A 26,259-nucleotide genomic window follows, 5' to 3' on the forward strand; every position below is an offset into this window, starting at 1 on the left:
CCCCAGACAAAATATGTTCTGAAATGTGCAGATGGAGATGAGATTAAGAACTTGGCTGTTAGAGCCTAGATTCTAACACTAAATTTTCTTTATCCCTTTTGAAAATTGTAATACAAAAGTTATTGTTGGGATAGATTTGAATATTTATTAAACATACAAAATGAACTTAAGTTACCACTCAAATAATATCTTAATATGTATGGAAAATATTATATTAGCAAATTCTTGTCATGTAAGAGTTCGAAATCCTAGGATGATTGTAAATTTTTTTACCTTAAAGATGGTATAAAAAATCGAGGCATGGTGGTGCACACCTGTAATCCCAGCAGCTCAGGAGGCTGAGGCAGAAGGATTGTGAGTTCAAAGCCAGCCTCAGCAAAAGTAAGGCAGTAAGCAACTCAGGGAGACCCTGCCTCTGAATAAAATACAAATTAGGGCTGGGAATGTGGCTCAGTGGTTGAATGCCCCCCGAATTCAATCCCTGGTACCAATCTCCCCTCTAAAAAAAAGATTGTATAAAAAGACTTTGGTGTCAGATTTTTAAATAGGGTCAAAAGAAGACCCATTCAATCTTTATTTACTTTTCTGATACTTTTTGTTGTGGTAGTTAACCTGCCAACACTGCTTACTTCAAATGAGCCATCATTCTACTTTTTTCATAGTAAATGGTAATAGAACCAACAATGAGAGTGAGTATTAAGATATGGGATTGGCCAAACTAGCAATATTGGTGAATCAGGGCTGGTATAGAAATTGGTTAGAGTCTGTGTGTTGATAATAAGCAGTCTCTGGATTTACCAGTCTCTGGATTTTACTTGAGTGGTAGGAGACTTTAGCTCTCTGTACTTGGGTGGTAGGAGACTTTAGCTCTCTGTACTATCTATATTCAATAAGTAGAATGTTTTTAAGTGTTTTGATTTTTTTATCTCTAAGTGAATTGGAGAATAACTAGGAAAACTGATACATGGGACTTCATTCTGACCAATAAAAAGAATTATTTAAAAATTTATGCAGAATGGCATAACACAGAAACAGGGTAAGAAGCTTTTAACACTGAGTGAACCAAGGCTTTTTAAATTTTATAGTTTTAGAGGCTCTTAAAGATTTTTTTTAATAAAGATTATCTAAGGGATAGGTCCAGTGCTTAAGTTTGGTGTGGTATGAGAGCACAAACCATTGTTACTTGGTGTTTATTTGGCTATTTTTTTTTAATGGAGAAATTTGTCTTGATAAGAAGGATTGATAGTAAAAGGAAGTCTAAATCCAACACACATAAAACTAAAATTATCTTCCCTAAGTAATTTTACATGATAGAATTAAATATTTCATTGTTGGCATCTTAAAGATATAATAGCTGAACTCTCTTTGAGAAATAAAAGAAAACAGAAGCACAGTGATAGGTAAATATAAATTACACCTTTAAAAAGAGAAAAAAGATATATAAAATACAGTATACAATATATGCAATACAAGAGTATTTGGATAAAAATTAAGGATAAGTAAGTGCTGGTGTAAGCATCTAGAAAGAGCCATTGTCTGATAGGATGTGACAGTCTTTTAAAGTTTCATTTTTTTATAGTATTAGAAAAATGAATTTTAAAATTTAATGAAATATATGGTGATTTCAATAAGTTATAGAGTATGTTCTTTTTAGATGGTAGGTAGATACATTGCAGAGAGCTGGTGAAGTATATGGCCCATTACTAGTAATAAACAGATTTTTTAAAGTATTCATCCCCCTGCCTCCCAGTACTGGGAATTAAACCGAAGGATGCTTTACCATTGAGCTACATCCCCAGCCCTTTTAAAAATATTTATTGTGAGACAGGGTCTAGCCAAATGTCCCAGGCTGATGTTGAACTTGTGGTTCTCTTGCCGTAGCCTCCTGGGATTACAGGTGTATGTCACTCTACCAGACTGGATTGCTCAAGTTGGCCCTAAACTCTGGGCTCAAGCAATCCTGTCTCAACCTTCCAAATATATTGGACTACAGGCCTGTACCACTGTCCAACTGTAATAATTAGATTTTTATTGAATATTATGCTCCAAGTGAGTCAATAGAATTAGGAGATGCTGTGGTTGTACTGAATTGCCTATTCCCTGTCTGCAGTATTGCCCTCTAGCTCCCATATTTTAAAGCCAATATCAATAAAACCTGGTGCATGGTCAGAATAGAACTAAAAATGTAAACATGTAAAACCATAATGAAAAATAATTGTAAACTAAATATTTAACTTGAAAGACTTTGAGTCATGATAGCCCTTACATTTTATTCATTTATTTATTTTTGGTACTGGGTTGAACCTAGGGGTGCTTTACCACTGAACTATATCCCTATTCCTTTTTAAAAATTTTTTTAAAATTTTGAGATAGGGCTGGGGTTGTATAGCTCAGTGGTAGAGTGCTTGCCTCACATGTGGAAGGCACTGGGTTTGATTCTCAGCACCACATAAAAATAAAATAAAGATATTGTGTCTATCTACAACTAAAAAAATATTTTAAACAATTTTTTTTTGAGACAGTGTTTCACTAAGTTGCTGAGACTGATGCTGATCTTGCGATCCTCCTGCCTCAGCCTCTTGAACTGCTGGTACTAAAGGCATGTACCACCATGCCCAGCTAGCTTTTGTATTTTAAAAGTTTTATCTAGAAGGAAGTTTTGTCTACACAGCTAAGTTTCAGAAAACCTAAACTTCTAACAGTCAAACTTTTAAAGGTAGAGAATGGTTTGCCTTGAGATGTAGCTGATGAAAAGCCATTGGCCATCTTCAGACATAGACTGGGATACTCAGTAGAGATGATACATTGCTAAGGGAATTTATAAAGTTACTAATTCTATTAGTCAGCAGTAGGAATATTTTGACTCCAGAGACGAAGATTTGAAGGAATTCTTAAGTTGTTTTTAAAAGTACCTGGTTAGTAGGCATACACAACTTGGCTATGAGGAAAGCTACTTCCCTTTTCCACCTATCAAAGCCTTAATTACCAGGGAGAGGCTATGCCTAAATAAAAACTCTTTTAGAGATACTTGTACAGAAAACATATATCTTTATAGTATAACTTACTTCCAGCATTTCTCAAAGTCACTTTTTTGTTATTGGTACTTAAACAAAATAGGCATTAAGTACTTATAGGCCATCATCTTATTCCATTTATGATACTACCACGTTCCCCAATGAACTAACTTCATCTTCCTCCTGCTGGAATAAGTTGAAAGCTATCTGCTTATTAGGAAAAATCTCTGCATAATCATATCTTCGAACCTCTGACTGCAGCAGTGTACAAGCTGTCATTTAGCAAAGGTAAGGAAAGTATCATATATTGGATTAAGGAACCCATCTCTGGAATTCTTAGAGAGAATGCATTGTTTGTTAGTTTAAAATGGAACTATTTAAAGGCATTTTTTAAATTTTATTTTGAATTGGGGGTCTTACTATGTTGCTGGGGCAGTCTTAAACTCCTGGGCTCAGGTGATCCTCTCACGTTGGCTTCCTAAGTACAAGGATTATAGGTGCATGCCATCATGCCAGAATCAAAAGCTATTTTTAAAATAGACTACAGATCTAGTATATTATCAGACCAGATGAATTCTTAGTCATTAAAATGAACTTCATTAAAATTGCTTGCAGAATCAGATCAGGATAAATGAGTATTTGGTTGTATTTTCAATTCCCACTTCACTCAGTAGATTTAGAAAACAATTTTTAGTCTATGAAGAAAAATAAACATTGTACACCTATTATGTTTGTTATGTAGAGTGGTTTCAAAATACTCAAAGAATTGGATATTCATTGTTCTAACATGGCAATGAAATCACTTGTTCCTAATCTGCATTTTTCCTCTCAAAATTATAGATGTATACACTTTAAGTTCATGAAAAGCAGGTTATGTTAAGCAGATTTGAAATGTTTTAAAATTTTACTTTTAGTAAATGTCTCTTTTCTATAGGCTCCTTGGTGGGGTATAGGCTGAAGAATATATAGTTACACTGTCAATTCTATGATTAACATCTTACTGTAGATAATGTAAACAAGCATGGTGTAAATATCAAAGGGCCCGGTACAAAGTAGATATTTGCGCGTGTTTTGTTTTCCCCTTGATTGCTGTTACACCTGCCATCACCCGTGTTTTATAAGGACTCAACCAACCTAGTTCATACTTGAAGAGAAAGTCAGCTGTAGGAATATTTCAACTCCAGAGATGAAGATTCAAAGGAATTCTTAAGTTGTTTTTAAAAGCACCTGGTTAGTAGGCATACACAACTTGGCTATGAGGAGAGCTACTTCCCTTTTCCACCTACAAAACCTTAATTACCAGGGAGAGGCTATGCCTAATAAAAACTCTTTTAGAGATACTTGTACTGAAAACAAAAGGGAAGAGGTTTAAGAAATGGGCAAATCTCAAGGTAAACAGGCCATTATAAGTCATTAACTGGTCAATTAAAAAAATGGGAGAGAACATCAAATTTTTCTTTATTTTGGTAAACTTGTACTATTTCAATTTTATAACTTCTAAATGTTTGTCAGTCCCATGAGTTATCCTCTCTGTAGTTATTAAAAGTTAAGATTAACATTTTAAAGGACCCTCCACATATAAATTCATAAAATTGTGACTAGTCTTAGGAAAGTAGAGTCTGTGAAGCTTCTGATGAAGAGCCATGATGTTGACTGAAGGTAAAGAGGTAATCTTGAAGACAGTCATTTTCTTAATATTTGTAATAGGTAATGTCTATGGCACAGACATATGAATAATATGAAGTTCTCCATGTTTGCTTTACATTATCTACATATCTCCTAGTGCTTTAGACATCATTAAGTCTTATGTGTTAGGGTCCAAACTTAACTACTTACATGAATACATAAACTTTTTAGAATGATTATGTTAGTTACATTAACTTGTAAGGAAACCAAGGTTTATTATATAACTTGCCAAAGGTTGTAATTAAATTGTCAGACTCCAGAGCCTAAGAGTTAATAATGTGGTATTGTCATTCAACCCAAAGGTGGTTGACATAATTGAATTCACCTCTGTTGCCTTCAAAGATCAAACAGTACATATAAAGCTAGTATGATCTTAAAGACTTGCTTTAGATGTTGCCTGGGATCTAAACCAAAAAGCACACCTATAACTTCTGTTTAGTTAAACCATAGATAGTCAGCAACTGAGACCCTACCATCAAATTTGCCTATATTCATTATTTGGCTGCTTTATCAGCAAATAAATGCTAAAATATTTGTCCCTTTTTTGTACTAAGTCCTTAGTGGATTTAGTATGGATTCTAGTTAATCACTTAGACTAGTGATTAACCCTGGATACAGTTGTCTAGAAAGTTTTTAAAAATATTATTTCTTGACACTTAACCCTTGCAGAACTTCTAGTATAGATCCTGAGGGGCCTCAGAGGATTGGTGTATTCAAAAGTTCTTAACCTGTGATTCTACTGTGTAGCCATGATTGAGAACTACTATATTAAACCAGTGGTTCCCAACTATAGTCCTTGACCAGGAGCATCAGCATTACTTGTTAGAAATGTGAATTCTTTGACTCATTCCAGACATAATGAATCAATTTCTGGGTGTGACCGAGATATCTCTGTGGGTTTTTAAAAAATGTTCCTATTGGTGCATTATGATTATATATAATGGAATTCATTGTAATTTATTGATATATGCGCATAATATTATTTGCTTCATTTCATTCACCAGAATTCACCCTTTCTTATAATTATTCATAGAAGTGGAATTCATTGTGATAAATTTGTACATGTACAAAGCATAATTTGATCAAAAAAATTTAAATTCTCTGGGTGATTCTGATGCACGATAAGTTTTAACAACCACTCATCGATAAGATTTCCTTTTGTCTTGAGTTTAACCATTGCTATCACATACCCACTACTAAAGAGCAACATTGGGGAAAGAGGTTAATATGACAGTGAAACTAAATATAGTAAGTATATTTTATTAAAAGCCAAAGGTAGGGCTTGGATTATGGCTCAGTAGTAGAGCGCTTGCCTAGTATATGTGAGGTACTGGGTTCAATTCTCAGCACCACATACAAATAAATAAAATAAAAAATTTCATCAACAACTAATGAAAATATTGTCTAAAAAAGCCAAGGGTAAGGGGATGGGGTTGTGGCTCAGTGGTAGGGTGCTCACCTAGCATGTGTGAGGCACTGGTTCAATCCTCAGCACCACATAAAAATAAATAAATAAATAAATAAATAAAATAAAGGTTAAAAAAAAAGTCAGGGGTAATATGTAGTAACTGAAGAACCTGAATGAATGTTCATCCTTATTTTAGCACACAATTAGGCTTATGGCTCCCCTCTCCTTCCCCCACTCCCCAAGTACTGAGGATTGAATCCAAGGGCGCACTACCACTGAGCCATATCCCCAGCACTTTTTATTGTATTTTGAGCCAGGGACTCAGTAAGTTGTTGAGGCTGGCCTCAAACTTGCAATCCTCCTGCCTCAGCCTCCTAAATTGCTAGGATTACAGGCTTTTGCCACCATGCCCATTTATAGCTTGTTGTTTATTTTTTCATTTAGATAAAACTATTAGTATTCATTCTTTCCTAAAAGATTATATTTCATTCAAGCTAAATGATCTGTAGATGACTTTAAATAAGGGATCATTTCTGCACTATGCAGGCTTTACCCATTATTGTTTAGAAAGTAATGTTCATAATGTATTTATGGAGAATTTATTAAACTTTATGGGGAATTTATTAAACTTTTTAATTTTCTGACATAGAGGTTGAATCCAGGGTACTCTACCACTGAGCTTTCTCCCAGCCCTTTTTATTTTTTATTTTGAGACAGATTCTTTCTAAGTTTTCCTGGCTGGCCTCAAACTTGTGATCCTCCTACCTCAGCCTTCCAAGCAGCTGGAATTACAGGTGTGCTTGACCACCCAGCTCTATTAAATTCTCAAGGGAGGAAATACTGTGTAATCATTGAGTGCTTTTTCTGAGATCTAGATCTATGTTCTGTTTCACTCTTAATGTCAGTCCTTGTAAGTCAAGCTTCCTGAAGGTTATAGGCTTGAAGTAGATCTCAGTTTCTCCCCTGATTGGAAAATGCTTTACTTTGAAATGATGTCAATTGATGAAACAGTCTGTTCTCTGTTCATTACAGCATAATCAACCAATAAATTTTCATCCAGTTCAAAGTTTCTCTAAAGAAATGTTAATATAAAGTTCTTAATCATATATCTAGACTTAAATTTTTGCCATAGTTACCACACTACCTATTCTCATTAGTGTCTATCAAGAATTCACTATTGTATTCCTTTTATCAGTCTTACAGGCCAATTAAAAAGGTAAGTTGAAGAAAACTTTGTTAGTGACTTGCTTTTTCTTTTGTTATTTTATTAAATATAATGGCCTAATTTAGAGATCTTATTTTACAAATTTTGCTGATTTTTATTTATTTAGTTGTAGATGGACACAATACCTTTATTTAATTTATTTTTATGTGGTGCTGAGGATTGAACTCAGTGCCCCACACATGCTAGGCAAGTGCTCTACCACTGAGCTATAACCCAGACCTTTAGATGATTTCTATAAGGAGAAAAGTTAGAAAACACTTGACAGTTTGAGAAAATATGTATTTAAAAAAGAAAAATTCTTATGAAAGTTGTTATATTTATAAATCATATCTTAAGAATTAATAATTATTGTCTGAACTATATAAAGTTGCAATCTTTAAATATAGGTAAATGTTTGCTAAGAACGTTTTCATAATGATGCCAACATTATAGTAGCTTAAACTAGTAATTCTATTAAAATAACATTGTGGTCAAGCACTTTACAGGTACTTTACCTGAATTATCTCATATAATCCTCATTAAAAACTCAGTGAAGTAGATATTTTATGTGTAAAGTGAGAATAACTGAGATTTTAGAGAGGTTGAATAACTTCCCCAATGTTACAAGCTAGTAAGTAGTAGACTTATATTCAGAAAAGCATACTTGCAACTTTACCTCTCATTTTTGGAGAAGCATGCTTATAAAGAGGTATCTCTGTCTATACCTGTTTATAATGCCTTATTATTAACATTGTCTACATATAGCACATGGAGTTGTTCATATAACTTAAAAAAATTTTTAGTCCCTGTAGTTAAACAATTTTTGCAGAAGAAATACTATATGCCAGAGAGCTTTACTTGTAAGTGCTTATGATTTTTCTGTGGAGAAGACTCACAATGAATTAGTTAAAAGCATTTTTAAAACCAAATAGGTTAAATTATTGCTTTTAATGGAAATATCAAGGCTTTACCATGGGATTAAGTGGAAATGTCAACAGCATCACCTAGGACTTTGTGGGTAATTTGGGCAGTAATAAGAATTCATTCTGGCAAATGTTATAGAATAATGATATCATTGCTCTCAATGTTGATTTTTGCAGCTATTTTTAGCCAAGTACATGCTTTTGAGTAGTCTTAATTATGGCTATTGCAAATAGAAGTCAGTGAAACAATTCTGAATAAAATCAAGTGGTATTTTTAGTTTAAAGTAACTTTTATAGAAAGTAGTAAAACTGGCTGGGGCATAGTGGTACACTCCTGTAGTCCCAGAGGCTCAGGAGGCTGAGGCAGCAGGATTGAAAGTTGAAAGTCAGCCTCAGCAACTTAGTGAGACTTTATCTCAAAATAAAAAGGGCTGGGAATGTAGTTCAGTGGTAGAGTGCCCCTTGGTTCCATCCCCAGTGCTGTTAAACAAAACAAAACATCAGAAACACTTCAGATTTTCCCAGGTAAGGTGTTTAGGATGAAGATTGTTGAGGGGACTCCCCGACCCCTGTGATGTGAGGGCCTTTGGTAGAGCCCAGAAATCTGTTTTTTGAACAGAGATCCCAGGACCCCGTGGAGTATACAGAGCAATAGCTCTCTCAGACTGTAGTTGAGATACTAGATTGAGAATGTGGTTTGAATTCCAGGTCTTCAATTTACTGTTAATCTTTTGTTTTAAATATTTCAGCATTAATTTCATCCTCTGTAAACATCTACTTGATATATGTTTTTTATTCTTGTAACTTTGAAAAATACGTAGTAGTAATAGAATCATACTTTCTGCTTTTTACTTACTAATTAACAAAACATATTTTGGTAAGTATTCTTAATACTGAAGTATTGTATTTTTGCATAGGTGCTTTTAATCTGATTATGTTTTTTCTATAATTATCAAATAGTTATCTGATATTGTTAATGTGTTCTAAAAATGAGATTTTCATGTAATGTGTAAAATCCTACTGTAAGCAGTTTTAAGTAAGTTTTTATTCTTAATTGTGAGTAACCTCTAAATTTAAGGTGTGAAACTTCATAATGTCATTTATTAGAATAAGAAATGCTTTCTTTTTGCATGTGGTATAACATTAAAGATTTGCTAAACTAGAACATGCCTGCAGATGAATGGTGTCCTTATTTAAACATATTAGCCACAGGAAGCCATGGTTTGAAGGAATAGTTTCATTGATACTACTTTGCTTGTTAAAGTAGTTTAAGTCTTTTAGAATTAATAGATTACAAGCCATCTATGAAAATGTAGTTTCACTATTGTATAGATCACTTTTTTATTTTTAAGAGACTAGTCTGTTTCTCTAAAATTTAATTCCCTCATCATTGATTGTTTGCTGTTACTAAAAACCAATTTAGTGAGGACCTAAGCAACTCGGCAAGACCACTTCTCTAAATAAAATAACAAAAAAAGGAGTGGGGATGTAACTCAGTGGTTAAGCACCCCTGGGCTTAATCCCTGGTACAAAATAATAATAATAAAAAAATTTTAAAGCCAGTTTTGTTTTTAATTGGCAAAAATGTCATACAGTTAAGGATAATCAAAAGCATATGCACTGAAGGGTAGCTGAAAGAATATTATACTTGGAACATTGTGAATTTTATTGGAAAAACTTAAACTACAGATATATTTAAGGCTCACTGGAAATACAATCTGTGTTTCACCTAATTGGTTCAAAATTCAAGGATATGATTATCTTGTACCTATAGTAGAATAATACCTTGACTCCAGATTCTGAGAACCAAGAGGTCATGCTTACAAAAGAAAGAGGAAGGACCCTAGTTTCTTTCATCCATAGGAATAGGGTTGACACTTGGAACAGTGGTAAGTAAAGTTGACCTTGATACATTTCTGTGCTCCAGTTCTTTGTGAATACGTTAAGATTTGTTTTAGAACTGGTTCAAGTTTCCACTTCAGCCAAAATGCTTCATATAGTTGGTACAATCAGTTCTTCTCAGTGCAAAGTCTGGAAGAAGTCAGCTGCTCGGACAATTTGCAGTGATTAGCAGTGTTGTACATTAAACCTCATGGGAAAGGGAATGCTGTATTAGTGGCTGCCTGTAATTGAATAGACTTTATCTTAAATCTACTATAATTAAGAGTTTAGCTATGTACATGTTTATTCTTGTTGTTTTAAGTACACTAAAAACATAAAACATTTTTCTCATTATCTCTGGCATGGAATTCTATGTTCCCACCTGCTGTGGTTTGGATATGGTTTGGATAAGGATTCATGGTATTGGAAGTGAGGTCCCCAGTGTGGTAATGTGAGATGGTAAAACCTTTAAGAGGTAGAGCCTAATTGAAGGTCCTGAGATAACTTAGGGGTATGCCCTTGGAAAATATTTTGGGACCCCAATCTTCCTGGCTTCCTGTTTCGAGATATGATCTCTCCCTCCTATATGTTCTCCTGCCATTGTGACTCACTGTTTTGGTATATCTGCCATTAGGCCTTCACCAGAGGCTGAACCAGTGGGGCCCACCTGATCTTGGACTTTTAACCTCAGAATTGTGAGCTAAATAAACCTTTTTTTAAAAAAATAGAGTTATAGCCTCAGCTATTTTGTTATAGTAATACAAAATGGACTAATATGTCACCTAACTATTTAAGTCAAGGATTTTCAGGAAGAAGAGAAGAATATCAGAATCAAGGAGATTTTTTTCAAATGCTGTGGTCATAATTTTTTGTATTCAACCAAGAACTTCAGTTATATAAAAGCAGTTTTCTGTTTAATGGGTTGGGTGTGTTTCCAGACATTTGTAAGCCTGGTACATCCCAAGCATCCTAAAATGTGAACATAGTTCCTTCTTCTCCATGAAAAATTCCTGCTTTGAAGTATAAGTGCTGTGATAGAAATATGCACACTTAGCTTTGAGATTGCAGGGTTGATAATATTTCTGTGTTACTGAAGAAAAATAGCAGGATACCAAGGGATAAAGAAAGAGGAGAGTAGATTACATAGCTAAAGAAGATATGTGGCGAGTAAGAAGTAAGGAAACTAAAGTTGAACAAAAATTTCAATTTAGGGGCTGGGGATGTGGCTTCAAGCGGTGGCGCGCTCGCCTGGCATGCGTGCGGCCCAGGTTCGATCCTCAGCACCACATACAAACAAAGATGCTGTACCCGCCGATTACTAAATAATAAATATTTAAAAAAAAAAATTTCAATTTAAACATTGCAAATTAAGATGTATATTTTTTCTACTTGTTCCTGTACCTTCCTAGAAGAAAGTGAAAGAATAAATGCATGAACTCCCAGGACCAAAAAAGATAGATATAAAAAAATATAAGACAAAGCAACAAAATTTTGGAAGGCAAAACACAATTGAATGCATAATATCTAACTTAGCAGGCCAAAGAAAGCCAAAACCTAAAGATGAGAAGCCAATCAATAAGCAAGTTAAATTGCCATTTGAGAACATGGGAAGGCTCAGGCCTTGGATTCACTAGGTACTTTGGAGGTAGCCATGTGGAAAATGAAGAGCCTTTAAACCACTTCTACCTTACTCAGGGTTTAAATCAAAGAGGAAGACATGGCAATGTTATTTAGGAACCAGGATTCAGCACAGAAAGAAATGGAAGGCGATCCCAGCATGACAGCTGTAGAGCTAGTGTCCAGATTGGAATAAGGGCTGTAGAAGAGATGTTTTGAAGCCCACAAGATTAGTAGAGTACCAGAAATGTTTGAACATATAGGAGTTTTACAACCGGGGTGAAATGGAGGTAAATGAGTGACTGGTACATAGAAAACTAGTGACCAAAAAGGGCAATTAGGCACTGAAAAGAAAGCAAAACTATGAAAGAAATGTGATTAAAGAATATTTCATTGCTTAACTGTGAATACTGTTTAGTCAACATGTTAAGAAAAATACTGATTTTTTTTGTTTTGTTTTACAAACTACATAGTTTGTATAATGTGCTTGAGAGCAAGTTAAAGTTTGTCAACTCTTGTTAAGAGTACAGAGTATAGAGCCAGATCATTGGTTTGAACCATGTCTCTGCTCCTCCCTATTATCTGAATAAGTTATTTAATTTTTGTATTTTTTTCTGAAAAATGGGGATACAATGACTTCTATCTGTGTTATAAGGGTTATTGTAAATATATGTAACTACTTAGAGTTCCTTGTACATGTTAGTAATTGTAAAGAACAGGAGGTTGGAGGCAAGTGAACTGGATATTAGAAATGGGTAGAGTAACAGTTCAAAAATTATAAGCATGCTATTTAAAGATATGTAGGTAATTAAGAGGTAGCTAAGAATTGAAAGTGATTGCCTCTGGGGAACAGAAGTCAGTGAGTGTGGTGGGCTGGGACAAGAGACTGTCTTTATTGTAAGCTTTGAGTGTTATCTTTTGAATTTTGCATGCATATGGTACAACTCTTCAAAAGATGGAGAGAACCTTTTGTTTCTAGCTAGTATTTGGATTTTAATTTGTAGCATTTTACTTTGTTTTTGTTATAGAAATCTTTAAACACATGAAAGAACAATATAATGAACCCATTGCCTAACTTCAGCCATGGCCAATTTTGTATAATTTATACCAGCATTTCTGAGCATCATTGATTACTTTGAAGAAAGCCCCAGATCTTACATCATTTTCATTCATTAATAGCCTAATGTATGGCTTTAGTGGCCTTGGTTGGGTACACTGCTTAGATCTCCCTTCGAGAAAGAATTTTTACTGACCAACTGCATGGAGTTGATTTAGCTGATAACCTTTAACCATAGCACTTTGAAGATCTGCAGCTTTTTCGCCAAGATTATGATCTTTCCTGGAATCCCTCAGTTAGTGACCAGTTGTGACAAGGCTTCTTTGCCTGGCAATTTCTGCCCGTGGTGGAATTCTGTGGTTAATTTCTTTCTTTCTTTCTTTTTAAATTTTTATTTGTAGATGGACACAATGTCTTTATTTTTATGTGGTGCTGAGGATCGAACCCAGTGCCTCATGCATGCGGGGCAAGAGCTCTACCACTGAGCTACACAACCCCAGCCCTCTGTGGTTAATTTCTACACCTGAGTTCAGCATTGGGTTAGCCAAGAATTTGTCGAGTTGTACTATACTCTAACTTTTCTTGCCCAACATACTCCTTTCCTGTCCTTTCAGCACAACTGATGGTCATCAGTTTAAGGGCTTTTATTTCCTAGTTCTAGTTTCTCCTTTTCTTTCATAGGTGTCACCTTCATCTTAATATCTGCTTCCTGAAACATTCGTCTGAAAAAATAGCTAAAAGAATTCTTTCTAGAGTTTTCAGGAAAGAGTAAACATATCAGATCCGAGAGACTGCTGTCCTTAAAAGATCTGATGTGTTTGGCCTTTGGCCTTGATATTTGGTAACTTAGATTTTTTTAATATGATTATGCTGAACCTATTTCCAGGAACCTGACAATTTTGGTATGTGATAGGCAGTGAGTACCAGGGTGACAAACCCCTAATAATATCTTTCATGAGCTGTGCTGGTAAACCATTTTTCATACCATATCACAATTTGTTGTTTGAGGGATTAAACATGTTTTATGTCACTCCATTAGGTGTCTCTACCTTTTTCAGTTTTCAGATTGAGGGTTTTTGCTTTTAAGTAGTAAAACTAAGTAGATTTTAACACAGTTTTAATCTAATTTTGGGTGCCCAAATTGTCCCCACTTTGGCATATGAAGGCTTCTTCAGGTTGAACCTAACATAATTTTTGAGTGCTTTTTTGTATTCAGGTACAAGAGGATGCCAGAGGCCTGGGTTCAGCCATTTCCTCAAGGATCTCCAGTTGTTTTTAGTAAGAAATTATATTTAGAACACAGTTTAAACTGCTCATTAATACTTATTTGGGCATGTGTCTAGGTTTTTTCGTTGGATAAAACCAGGAAATATACTATGGGTTTCTATTGATATTTACAATGAAATTTAGAATTAGAGGACTATAATTTAATATCTTAAATTTTATGTTATCTTTGACCCTCACAATCATGGTTCCAAATATACCATTAATTTGCTTTATCCTATTCACATGGTAGTTTCAGACTAACAGTACTACTACCACAAATGATGTGATTACTGAAAGGTTGCTTTTTCAAATTTTGTTTTGTCCTTAGGAAATATCTCATTTGGGCTATATAGTCAACTTATTATGTTTTCAAATAACTTGTCACAGTTTTCGCAGTGTAGTGAAGTCACCATTTGTGTACATTTTTTTTTATTTTCCTTTTGGTTTTTAGGAACTTCTCACATTTTTTATTTGGTTTGTTTTATAATTATGTGAAGCATTACGTGGTTTATAGTTAAATCTCCAAAAACAAAGCAGAGCAAAAGAAACATACTCCATTTCTAGCAAATATTTGTATTTACATATTCATATACTAGATAGAAAATAGCGCACTACTGATCTGTTCCTTGCTTTGTTGAGTTAATATAGCCTAGAAGTCATTCTAGAGCATATATTCCTCGTTCTTTTTTAATAGGAACATAACATTCCATTATATAAGTGTACCATGTTATCTTAAATGGTTTCCTATTGTGGACGTTTGATTGTTTCTAGTCCCATTATTACAAATAGTGCAGTTATAAAATAGACTTTTATATGTCTCTTTGTGAAGATTTTTGTTATTTATGTTGGGGTGGATTTCTAAAAGTGGAATTCCTGGGTCAGAAGACATATGTATAGGCAAAATTCTGGCCATTGCCAGAGTCCCCTCCACAAGGGGTCAATTACCACTTTTCATTTCTGTCAGCTTTATAGGAGAATACCTGCTTTTTCTAGCCTATCAATAGATTGTTATCAAACTTGACAAAATGTCTTAAGTAGATCTGTGTTTTAGAATCTTCACTTTGGCAGGAATAAGATAAGGATTGGAGGTTGTGATCTTTAAAAGTAAAGAGGTATGTTGGGCCTTGGCAATTATCTGAGAAATGCAGATCTTAACTAAGATTATAGCATTACAGTAAATTAATATCAAAAGAATATATAATGGAGAACTTAGTAACTGGATGGAGCTATTGTAAGAGAAATTGGGGAAAACTCCTTAGTTTCTGAGAGCATGAAGGGTTGCTACCAGAGACTAAAACTAAGCATCAGCAGATTATGGGGTAGGGGAATTCCTTTGGGATGCTTCTGGGACTTCTGGGTTAGAGGTATAGTTAGAAATAGGAATGTGAGGGCTGAGGTTGTGGCTCAGTGGTAGAGCGCTTGCCTAGTCTGTGTGAGGCACTGGGTTCAATTCTTAGCATTCATATATATAAATAAAGGTCTATCAACAACTAAAAAAATCCCTCTCCCCCTCCCCCCCTCCTCCTTTCTGTTATTGTTTGTTTTAGTACCATGGATTAGAACCCAAGGTGCCTAACTGCTGAGCCACATCCCCATTCTCCCCCCTCCCCCCGCTTTTTTTTTTTTTGGAGACAGGGTCTCACTAAGTTGCTAATGGCCTTGCCAAGTTGCTGAGGCTGGTCTCTAACTTGCAACCTTCCAGTCTCAGCCTCAGTCACTGGGATTACAAGCATGTGCCAGTGCACCTGGCTCTGAAAAGTATGAGTTTCAGAGTTGTCATTATACAAATGTTAAGATATGTGTAGATGAAGATGTCCAGGGAAAGAATAACATTAATATTAGGTAATATTTGAGCATTTGACATATTCCTAACTTTGTTAAAAGTAGTTTTATGGTGTCTGTTCCTTGTTTTTTTGTTTGTTTTGTTTTAATATACCAATTAACGTAGCATCTCTGTCTAGAATTAGAAAATATGCACCTCATTTTTGTGACATATCTTAGGTATGTATGTGTACATAGAGTATATACACATATAATCTACATTATTCTCTTTTGACATTGTAAACAGAAATTCCCTTGTTCTTGTGTATGAGATGACGTGTTTTCTTTATCTCCACATAAACATGATTTTAAATATAATTTAAAAACTTTTTTCTAGTTCTATTTTGTTCAGAGTATCTCCATTCTAATTTTGACAGACTCAAATGGAGAACTTTCTTTCTTTTTCTTTTCTTTTTTTTTTTTTGCCATTGAAACATGGTTTGTTACTACATTGTTTTTAAAACATAGGATGATGACAATATCATTGTGTCAATTTACAATCTTTATTATATAGCTGAGAAATGAATCTCATCTGAAATAGTTTTTCTTCTCATTTGGCCTTAAGAATATTGAAGCTGACAACAAAACCATAACTTTAGAATCAGTGAAACCTTAAGATAAAGCTTCCCTTCATTTTATAGGCTGAGAAAAATATTGGTTATTTTCTGATCAAGTTACATGAAACAATATGAACATATAAATACCAGATGCTGGGCTAAAAACTTTAGATTTAGTTTGACCATAAAAAAGTAGGATTGAAATAGGGAGAAGAGAAGTTGGGGTTGTAGCTCAGTGGTAGAGCACTTGTCTAGAATGTGTGAGGCACTGGGTTTGATTCTCAACATTGCATACAAGTAAACAAAATAAAAATCCATCAACAACTAAAAAATACTTTTTTAAAAATAGGGAGAAGAGTGAAATATGGACATGACTTTGTACTTGTCAGGTTCCTTCTTATTATTTCCTTCAGGATTATTCCTATGTTATAATGACAAAATGAACAGTACAACTGATATTTGCTTCATGTTCTGTTTTAAGCACTACAAAGGTTTTCTGGCTTTAGTTCTCAAAACCACCATAAGAAGTGCAATTACCATTAGTTATATTTTTTAGATGATGAAAAGTTACAGAAGTTTAGTAACTTTCCCAAGGATACACAGTAGCAAGAAGCCTAACTAGGAATGTAAACATAGACAGGTTGAAAATAGAACATACTTTGGCTGAAGACACCAGAATGATAAATGGGTTCAAATCTTTTTTGTTGTGAGTTGAAAAAAATTCACTAAAACCAATGTTTTAATTTGAGGAGGTGATTGAAGATGATAGATTTAAACTGTCAAATATTAAGTCTGATGTGGAGAAATTTCTTCATGGAACTAAAATGTAGAGTAAGTTGCAAAAGCTTATCTTTGCTTCATTAAGTGTCCTATCTTTCCTGTGTCAGAACTTTGTGAAGACAGCATGGCTTTTCTTAGGGTTAAAAATGCCCTCATATCAGGTCATCAACCAAGCCCTTAACAGAATTCCTGAGCTTTTTGATTATGGGGCTTAATAAACTCTTTACCCAAGCACCCCCCCCCAAAAAAAAAGCCTTCAAAATTTATTATCTGAGAATAAATTTAGAAAAATTAAAAATAATAATTTATTATCTAAGCAGAGACTAATGTTTGGAAGGCTTGTTGAAAGGAATTATGGCATAGATTAATCCACTGGTAAATGAACCAGATAATCTCTGAGGCCCTTTGCCAATCCTGCAATCCCTGTCCCTCCCCTATTAACTAATACTTAGAGACTTGATTAAAGATTCCATACAGAAATAGTATCACTTATTCTAAATTATTCAGTACACTGTCAGTTCTAGACTTGCATAGTCCTTGTTTGATTGGAGGAATAAAGACTAGCTGCTAGAGCTTCTACCAACTTCAGACCCACTTTCATATTGAACAGAATACTTAGGGAAGAAATCTTTTAACTCCTAATCAACTTAGTTTTTACTCTGACAGTGTTGCCCCTTGGGATATATAATATTTAATTACTCTTATGTTCCTATAGCATATTAAGTTCTCAAACTTGAACATGCATTAGAACCACTGATTTTAAAAGTATATTACTAGGCTTCATTGCCAGAATTTCTGACTCAAGTATGAAAAGGAGCCCCATATATGCCTTTCTAACACATATCCAGTTGGTGTTGATGCTGCTGGTCCGTAGACCATACTTTGAGAACCACTGCTATAGCACTTTGATCTATCTTAATAGATTGAATTTTTTAAGAGCAGGATTAGATGTTACTTGGGGGTTTTTTGTTGTTGTTGGTTGGTTGTTTGTTTTTTGTCCCTCTACTACCTAATAATATATAAAGGCAAAAGTTCTTAATTTTACAGAAACCAGTGTGGACTGTCTTTGGCCTGATATATCAATAAATTAGGCCTAAAATTGAAGACCCTTCTAAAACTATAGAAGGAAATAAAGTCAAGTTCTTCTAGAATACTTTTACACAATCTTTTACATATAAATTTCTGGACTTTTGGTTTTATTTTTAAACATTACTAGAAAGCTAGCCATGTTGAAGAACTAGAATTTTTTCTTCCTGAGTAAGTTAAGGCTGTTGGAGCATGCTAGGCTCTGTTTTTTTATTATGCATAAGGCAAATGACAGAACTCAATGACTTGGTTCCAATATCAGGAAGAGGCCAACATCTAAGCCTATTAAGATAATTCTTAAACTTGGATTAAAAAATGTGAAGCAAGAGTTTGTGTTTACCACTCTCACACCCCCTACTCTCCAGCTAACAATATCTTCCTAAGATTTTAATAAGAATTGTTTTGCTGTGGTAATTAAAATCATGACTGGATGTCATTTAAGTGTCATTAAGAAGAATACATACTCTCATTCATAATATTCATTTTATAATGGTAATATTTGACTAAATAGATGTTACATAAGTAGTAACACAGCCCCCTCAAAGTAGATACGATAGTGGTTGGTTGGCATATTGTAAGCCATGAAGACACCTGCATCTTCAAGGTGTAACAAGGCTGGGGAGTGAGGGTTTATGCTCACACTTAAGAAACCAGCCTATAGGTATGTATCACAGTACAGGTGAGAGGTCATCAAAATATACCCTTTATTTAAAGATGTTGCAACCTGTGTTACTTATTCTCCTAGACTATCAACTCTAAGTTTTTCTAATTGTTGCAAATTGTTTAGTCATCTTTGGTGATTATCATAGGCTGTGTTCTGTGTTTTTTTTTCCCCCTCTTTCTCCTCAGGTACCCGGAAAGTGGTACTCTAGAAATGAACGTCCAGAATCTTCGGCCACGAGCTAGAACTATTTTGAAATGGAACGAACTAAACGTTGGTGATGTAGTAATGGTTAATTACAATGTAGAAAATCCAGGAAAAAGAGGATTTTGGTATGATGCCGAAATTACCACATTGAAGGCAATCTCAAGGACCAAAAAAGAACTTCGTGTGAAAATCTTCCTAGGGTAAGATTCTCTTCATATACTACTTAGTTACTGAATTAAGGAATGTAAATTTTAGGTATAAAGCACATGTTCCTTGTTTTTTTTTAAAGGTATAGTTTATGAAAGATGGAAATTTCCTTACTATAAGAGAATATTTTGAGAATTTTTATTAAGAATGTCTTAAATCACTATCTCCATTTTAAGGTTGGAGATATTTGGAGGAATGATGGACATAACTGAGTATCTCATTAGAAAAATCCTTACTTATACACAAGATTCTTATAAATGAAACAAAATATACAAAAGCATCTTAATAGCTAAGTTGATATAACAATAGATGACTACCTAATAGGTTATAAATGAAACAAAATATACAAAAGCATCTTAATAGCTAAGTTGATATAATAACAATAGATGTATCTGCTAGACTTCCAACACTAACCAGAATTTTCCTTCAATTTAAGGAATTTAGCCAACTTAATGAAGATAATTCAAAATACAAAAAGTTACCTAAAATACCAAACCACTCAGATATTTGCATCATTAATTCTGTAAGAAATACTTTAAAGGTTTACCTCGTCACATAATGAAGCACTCTGCATTGTTTCAGATAACCACAAATAAAATATATTAACTGTTTCCAGTGCTTTACCACAAATAATGTTTAAGCATCCTTCTATATTCATTTTTTAAAACATATTTTTTGGTTGTAGGTGGACACAATACCTTTATTTTATTTATTTTTATGTGGTGCTGAGGATTAAAACCCTGTGCCTCATACATGCTAGGCAAGTGTTCTAACACTGAGCCACAACTGTAGTCCCTTCTATGTTCATTTTTATGCAGTTCTTTTCTTGATAATGAATTCTTCAATTTGTTGTATTGAGCATTGAGTATTTTAGAATGGCACTGACAGTTTTCTTACATAAGGAAAAAAAATAAACATGTTTTTGTCAAGTTCTAGTTAACTGGGTTAGTAAATTAAGGTGACAAATCTGGGAGCAAACATCTGCTTATGACTAAAAATATTCAGCAAGGGTAAGTAAACTGTAGCCCACTAACTGCCTGCTTTTGTAAATAAAGTTCTATTGGAACCCAGCAATGCCCATTGATTTATGTATTATCTCTGGCTGATTCATGCAAAACAGCATTGTTGAATAGTTTCAACTGAGAGCATCTGAGCTTAGACTGTCTGGCCTTTTATATAAAAACTTTGCTGATTCCCGAGATAAGGAAGAAGAATGTTAGGATGTGCTGAAAAAGCTTATATTTTATTATTTGTGATGCTAAGGATCAAAGCTGTTTTCATTGAAAACAGATTTCAGAAGTTTCTACAGAAACATAAGAGTGATGAAGTATTTAATTCAGTTACAGAATTCTAAACAACTTTAAATTCTTATATGGACATGAATCATTAAGAAGGAGAAACCACCTAAATAAATCAGCTGTGTTGGGAGCCTTACAATGTACTTGAAAGTAGGATATTTTAAAAAGCATGTGTATACAATAGGAGGAGATAACAAAACTCAAAGCACTGAGCTGAAAAACAAAACTGAGTATTAAAAATGTATCTCCAAATGATTCTGAGGGAATACTGTGGCTTTGGAGACTAGATCTACATTTTGGTGGAAATGATGGAAAGGCAAATACTAGCTTAATACAATGATTGGGATAACTATTCCAACAGTAAAAAACATGATCCTGTAAATTATTGTTTTCCCATCATACAAGTTTTTACTGAAAGTGTTAGAAACATAAGAGCCAAAAAAGTAGACAGTGTGGCTTGTGTGTGGGATTTTTTTTTTTCATGAAACATCTTTTCCCTTCACAGGTAAGAATGGATAAATAATTAGCATGAAAATATAAAGCATTCTGTTGTTGGTAATTTAGGCTTGTTACAAGTGTGCTGCCATGACATTCTTGAACCTGTGTCATTGTGCATATGTGCATCATTTACTCTAGGATGCAACATGCTAGAAGTAGTATTGTTGGATTATAGAACCTGTGCATCTTTAGTAAATAGAACCAAATATTTAAGTGACTATGTCAGGTTACAGTTTTGCACCAGTATGAGAGTTTCCATTGTGCTGCATTCATATTCACACTTAATTTTGTCAAACTTCAGTTTCTGCTAATTAAGTGAGTGTACAATAAAATAGTATCTCTTTGTGGCTTTAGTTCACATTTGATTAGCTAATGGAGTTTTGTTTGTGTATTGGCAGTTTGGGTATCTTTTTTGACAGTCCAGCTCCAAAACTTGTTGGATTTCTTTGTTGCTAGATAGTCTGTTTTGGTTTTTAGGAATTTCAGGTGTGGATACTAGATCAGTTCAGTTTATGTGACAAAAATATTCTTTTCAACTCTGACTTTTTTCTCCTTATAATGTTCGAATAGTAATTTTCTCAATTTTAATGTACTTGAGGTTTCAAAAATCAAGAAAATTTGTCCTTATGCTTTTACTCTCTGTATCTTGCGTAAGAAACTTCCATTCCCAGAGATCATAAAGTTTCTATTTTATTACCCATGTCATCCTACTTTGTTCTTCAGGTAGGTCTTAAATGTTCTTAGCTCTGTGTACTTGGAGTTTGAATTTTCCAGTCATCTTTTCTTTTACTGGTTTATAGGACTACAAATAAGATTAAAATTTACACGTAGATTGTTTTGAAATGTTCATGATTATAATCATTGAATTATGACATTTTGATTTGTCCTTTATTTGGTTTCTTCCTCATCCTATTTAGTAGTGGGCCCTTCAGTACATAACATCTTTTTTTTCCTTATTACCAAAAGAATTCTTAAAATTTCATCAGAAATCATAGTGTTTGATTTTAGTTATTTTTTTTTGTTTTTGTTTTTTGTTTTATTTTTTTAAAATTTATTTATTTATTTTTTTTATTGTTGGTCGTTCAAAACATTACATAGTTCTTAATACATCATATTTCACAATTTGATTCAAGTGGGTTATGAACTCCCAATTATACCCCATATACAGATTGCTGAATCACATGTTACCCTTCCATTGATTGACAAATTGCCTTTCTAGTGTCTGATGTATTCTGCTGTCTGTCCTATTCTCTACTATCCCCCCTCCCCTCCCCTCCCCTCCCCTCCCCTCCCCTTTTCTCTCTCTACCCCTTCTACTGTAAATCATTTCTTCGATTTGTATTATCTTGTCTTACCCCTCCTTTCCTCTTATATGTCCTTATGTATAACCCTGAGGATCGCCTTCCATTTCCATGCGATTTCCCTTCTCACTCCCTTTCCCTCCCACCTCTCATCCCTGTTTAATGTACATCTTCTTCACAAGCTCTTCGTCCCTACCCTGTCCTTGTCTACGGCCATACCACCCTGAAGGCGCCCGATCTCGTCTGTTTTTTGTTTTAAAGACAAGCTTTCCTAGATTTGGTTTCACAAAATCTGGGGTAGGATTTTACATTTGTATTAAGTAAATTTGCATATAAATTTTTTTAACTCACCTGTATGGATTATGGTAGTTCATAAAATAATGTGGAATATACCTTTTCTGTTTCATAGTATATTTTGTATTCTTCAGTATTGGGTAGAACTCTTCAGTAAAGTCCTAGGGCTGAGTTTTCTTTGGGGAAGGTTTTTGTGATTAATCCAATTTCTGTAATGATTATAGGACCACTCATATTTTTTGTTCTTGAACTAGAATTTAATTTTCTGATAATCTGTATCTGAATTTTAAAATTTGTTAGCGACATGTTTTTAATATGTGCAGTATCTCTTGTAATATTTCTTTTTTATCCCTGAAAAATTAGTTTGCGACTTTTTGAGTGAGATTGATCAATTTTGTTAGACTTTTGCAAAGATTAACCTTCAGCTTTAATCCCCTCTTTTGTATTGAAGGTATAAAGAAAGAAACAAATACAGGACATGATTTTTAATCTGTTTTGGAGATTTGATAAGGGAACTTGGAATTTGTTCATGCTTGTTTCTGTTTTTAATTTGTGAGTATCAAAAAGTGAATATACTTGAACTGTCTAATTCTAGTTAACAAATTGTATTTTTAAGTTGTTTTCTGTTTTTATCTTAATTCTGGAGAAAATTCACAACACATTTTGTGGTTTAAATAATATTTACAAAATAATTTGTTTACTATTATTGTAATATGTAGAGTATTAAATACCACATAAAATTGTAATAATTAAATGTTCACAAATAAAGCAGTAGTCGTATCGTATAGCAAGAAAATGTATTCAGTCTTACTAAAACTGTAGCTATACTTGTTTTCAGACATTATTATAAGATTTATTACATTAAACTATGTACTAAATTTTTTCATATCTATTTATCACAGAATTTCTTAAGTAATATTATCATCAATGAATGTTCTTACAGAATATGTATTTTATGTCCATATGAAGGTATCAGTCAAAGTTCAATGTACCCTAGCATGCTACCCTCCAAGAGTTGCTTAATCATGTAAACATGCCCACACCTCAGGACCTTGTCTTATTGTCTACCTGGGCTGCTCATTGTGTTTCAAATCTCTGCTTAAATATTACTTCAGAGTGGTCTTCTAGATTCCCTATGTACCAGTCCTGGATTACTTGAATTCTCCTTTTTTTTTTTTTTTTAAAAAAAAAAAAAAAAAAGGAGAATTCAAGTACATACTTGGAATTCTTTTTTTTTTTTTAAAGAGAGAGTGAGAGAGGAGAGAGAGAGAGAGAGAGAGAGAGAGAGAGAGAGAGAGAGAGAGAGAATTTTTAATATTTATTTTTTTTAGTTCTTGGCGGACACAACATCTTTGTTGGTATGTGGTGCTGAGGATCGAACCCGGGCCGCACGCATGCCAGGCGAGCGCGCTACCGCTGAGCCACACCTCCAGCCCCATGGAATTCTTGAGTTTGGATTTCACAGGGCAAAAATCAAAGTGTCACCAAGAATTTGCTCATTTTTGGAGATACTAAAGGAGAATCTGGTTAGGGTTTTGGGTGTTTTGTTTTGTTTTCCCTTTTTTTCTAGCTTTATAGGCCTCCTATGTTCCTTGGCCTATAGTCTGCTTTCTCCATCTTCAAAGACAGCCACTTCCTGCCCATTATTTTGTAGTCAAATTTCCTTTAGAGTGCTTCTACTTCCTTTTCCCCTTCTACTTTTAAGACCCCTTGTGATTATATTGCGCCTATCTGGATAATCTCATTTCATGGCCCTTAATTATACCTGCAAAGTCCTTTTGCCATGTAAGGTAACATTCATAGCTTCCTGGGACTAGAACAAGGACTCCTTTGGGGCCCATATTTTGTCTGTCCTGTGTACTATCAATGCCTTTATTATTATTATTTAATTTTTTTGCTGCTGTGTGTCAGGCCCTGTTCTAAGGACTTGTTACAATGGATTCTCAATAAATACAGAATTTCATAGATTCTGAGAAGAGTTTTTCCCCCATATTTTAACATCTCTGAAATAAAATTTTATCTTAAAATGGGTATTGAACTGACCAAATTGAATTTTTCTAGAGATTTGAGTTTGCTTCTACCAGTCCTTTGGCAGTGCCATTTAACTTTAATTTAAATTCTCTGCTTGAATTTTTTTAGATAACACACACAGGATGAATTCAGACCTTTGAAACTTTATGGATCCTAGACTTGGTTCAATCCTTGGAGGATGCTTTTTTCTCCATATACTTAGTAGTAATATTAATACTTTCTTCATCTTCAAGGTAGTTTATTTCCCATTTATCTTTTTTTTACATGTAGTCTTTAAAAGAAAAAAAAAAAGCTTTGTTATTTATATATTTATTTTTTAATGTGATACTAAGGATTGAACCCAGTGCCTCACTTATGCTAGGCAAGTGCTCCGCCACTGAGCCACAACCCAGCCCTGCCCATTTATCTTTAACAATAAGAGACCTTTTTGATGGCCTTTTATTTGAGAGTCCTTCTTAGATATCTTATTTTGTTAACTTACATAGTATCTTAAGTAATGCTTGTTTGGGTGTGCAGCTCTATTTGGGGGTTTTTGTTAGATTGTGCCATTTCCAGTCAACTTCTTTTTTGGCAAAATATTAAAAAATGTTTTACAATTACTATTTTACTAGACCAGTAATTAAGTGTATATTTCTTGAGGGAACGAATTGTTTATTTGTATGTTTTGAATATTCTATGACTCCATCAGTTATGTGTATAGAAAATAGATGTCTAGATAAGCCTTAAATTAAACTAAAATGAGAAATATGTGAAAAGGCAATTTTAAGCTTTGAAACTATTGGTTTTTGTGACAATTATGGGATCACTTAAAAAAGTGCATGGAAGGCTTCTGCTTCCAGGTAGGGTGGGATGGCTGGCAGTAGATCAGCACTCTTAGCTAAAACAACTAGAGCAGCCAAATCAAATAGTTATCAGAGGGCAGCAAAGTGTCAAAGAAAACTATTTTAACTGTGACTGGAGAAGGAATAACCTTAGGAGGCAGCTGGTTTGTGATTGTGTTTTGTCCTGTGGAATCTAATTCTGAATCCAGTGAAAAACCTAATTGAGAGCAAATGGAAGCAGGGTGGGCACAAAAAAATCAGAGCTTTTGGCAGATATTTGGGATGCTTCAAGCATATAGCATATTTTCACCTTTGGACTTTGCCAGGTATTGGATTTCTGCTAGGCAGGAGGCTAAAAATGTAAGTAAAAAAGAGAGTGGAATTTTCAGCAATCTTAGAAAGCAAACATTAGGATTTGGGACCACCTGTAGAGAGGCTTCACAAATACATGATGGTCTCTTAGTTTGCAAACTGCTTGGCTGCAGCAAACAAGCAGATATGTAGGTTTGCAAAGTCTAGTTTCTGGACAACCACTAAAATTTAAGTGGATTCATTATAGTGGAAATGAAATATTAAATTAATCTGAAAGAGGGTAATTGAGACTAAAAGAAACAGAATAGAAAATATATAGTAAAGTGGCA

General features: G+C 34.1%; 1 protein-coding gene across 2 annotated transcripts in view; it reads left to right on the top strand.

Annotated features, from left to right (window-relative positions):
* The window catches only part of Uhrf2 (ubiquitin like with PHD and ring finger domains 2), a 78,829-nt gene that overhangs the window by 19,503 nt on the left and 33,067 nt on the right, over positions 1-26,259 (top strand). For both annotated transcript variants that reach the window (XM_026391472.2, XM_077797029.1), the window contains exon 4: positions 19,150-19,368. In XM_026391472.2, the coding sequence (XP_026247257.1) occupies positions 19,150-19,368 (219 nt within the window). The remainder of the gene's footprint in view (positions 1-19,149; positions 19,369-26,259) is intronic.

The sequence above is a fragment of the Urocitellus parryii genome, chromosome 4 (genome assembly GCF_045843805.1).
Source record: "Urocitellus parryii isolate mUroPar1 chromosome 4, mUroPar1.hap1, whole genome shotgun sequence".
NCBI classification, from domain to species: Eukaryota; Metazoa; Chordata; class Mammalia; order Rodentia; family Sciuridae; genus Urocitellus; species Urocitellus parryii.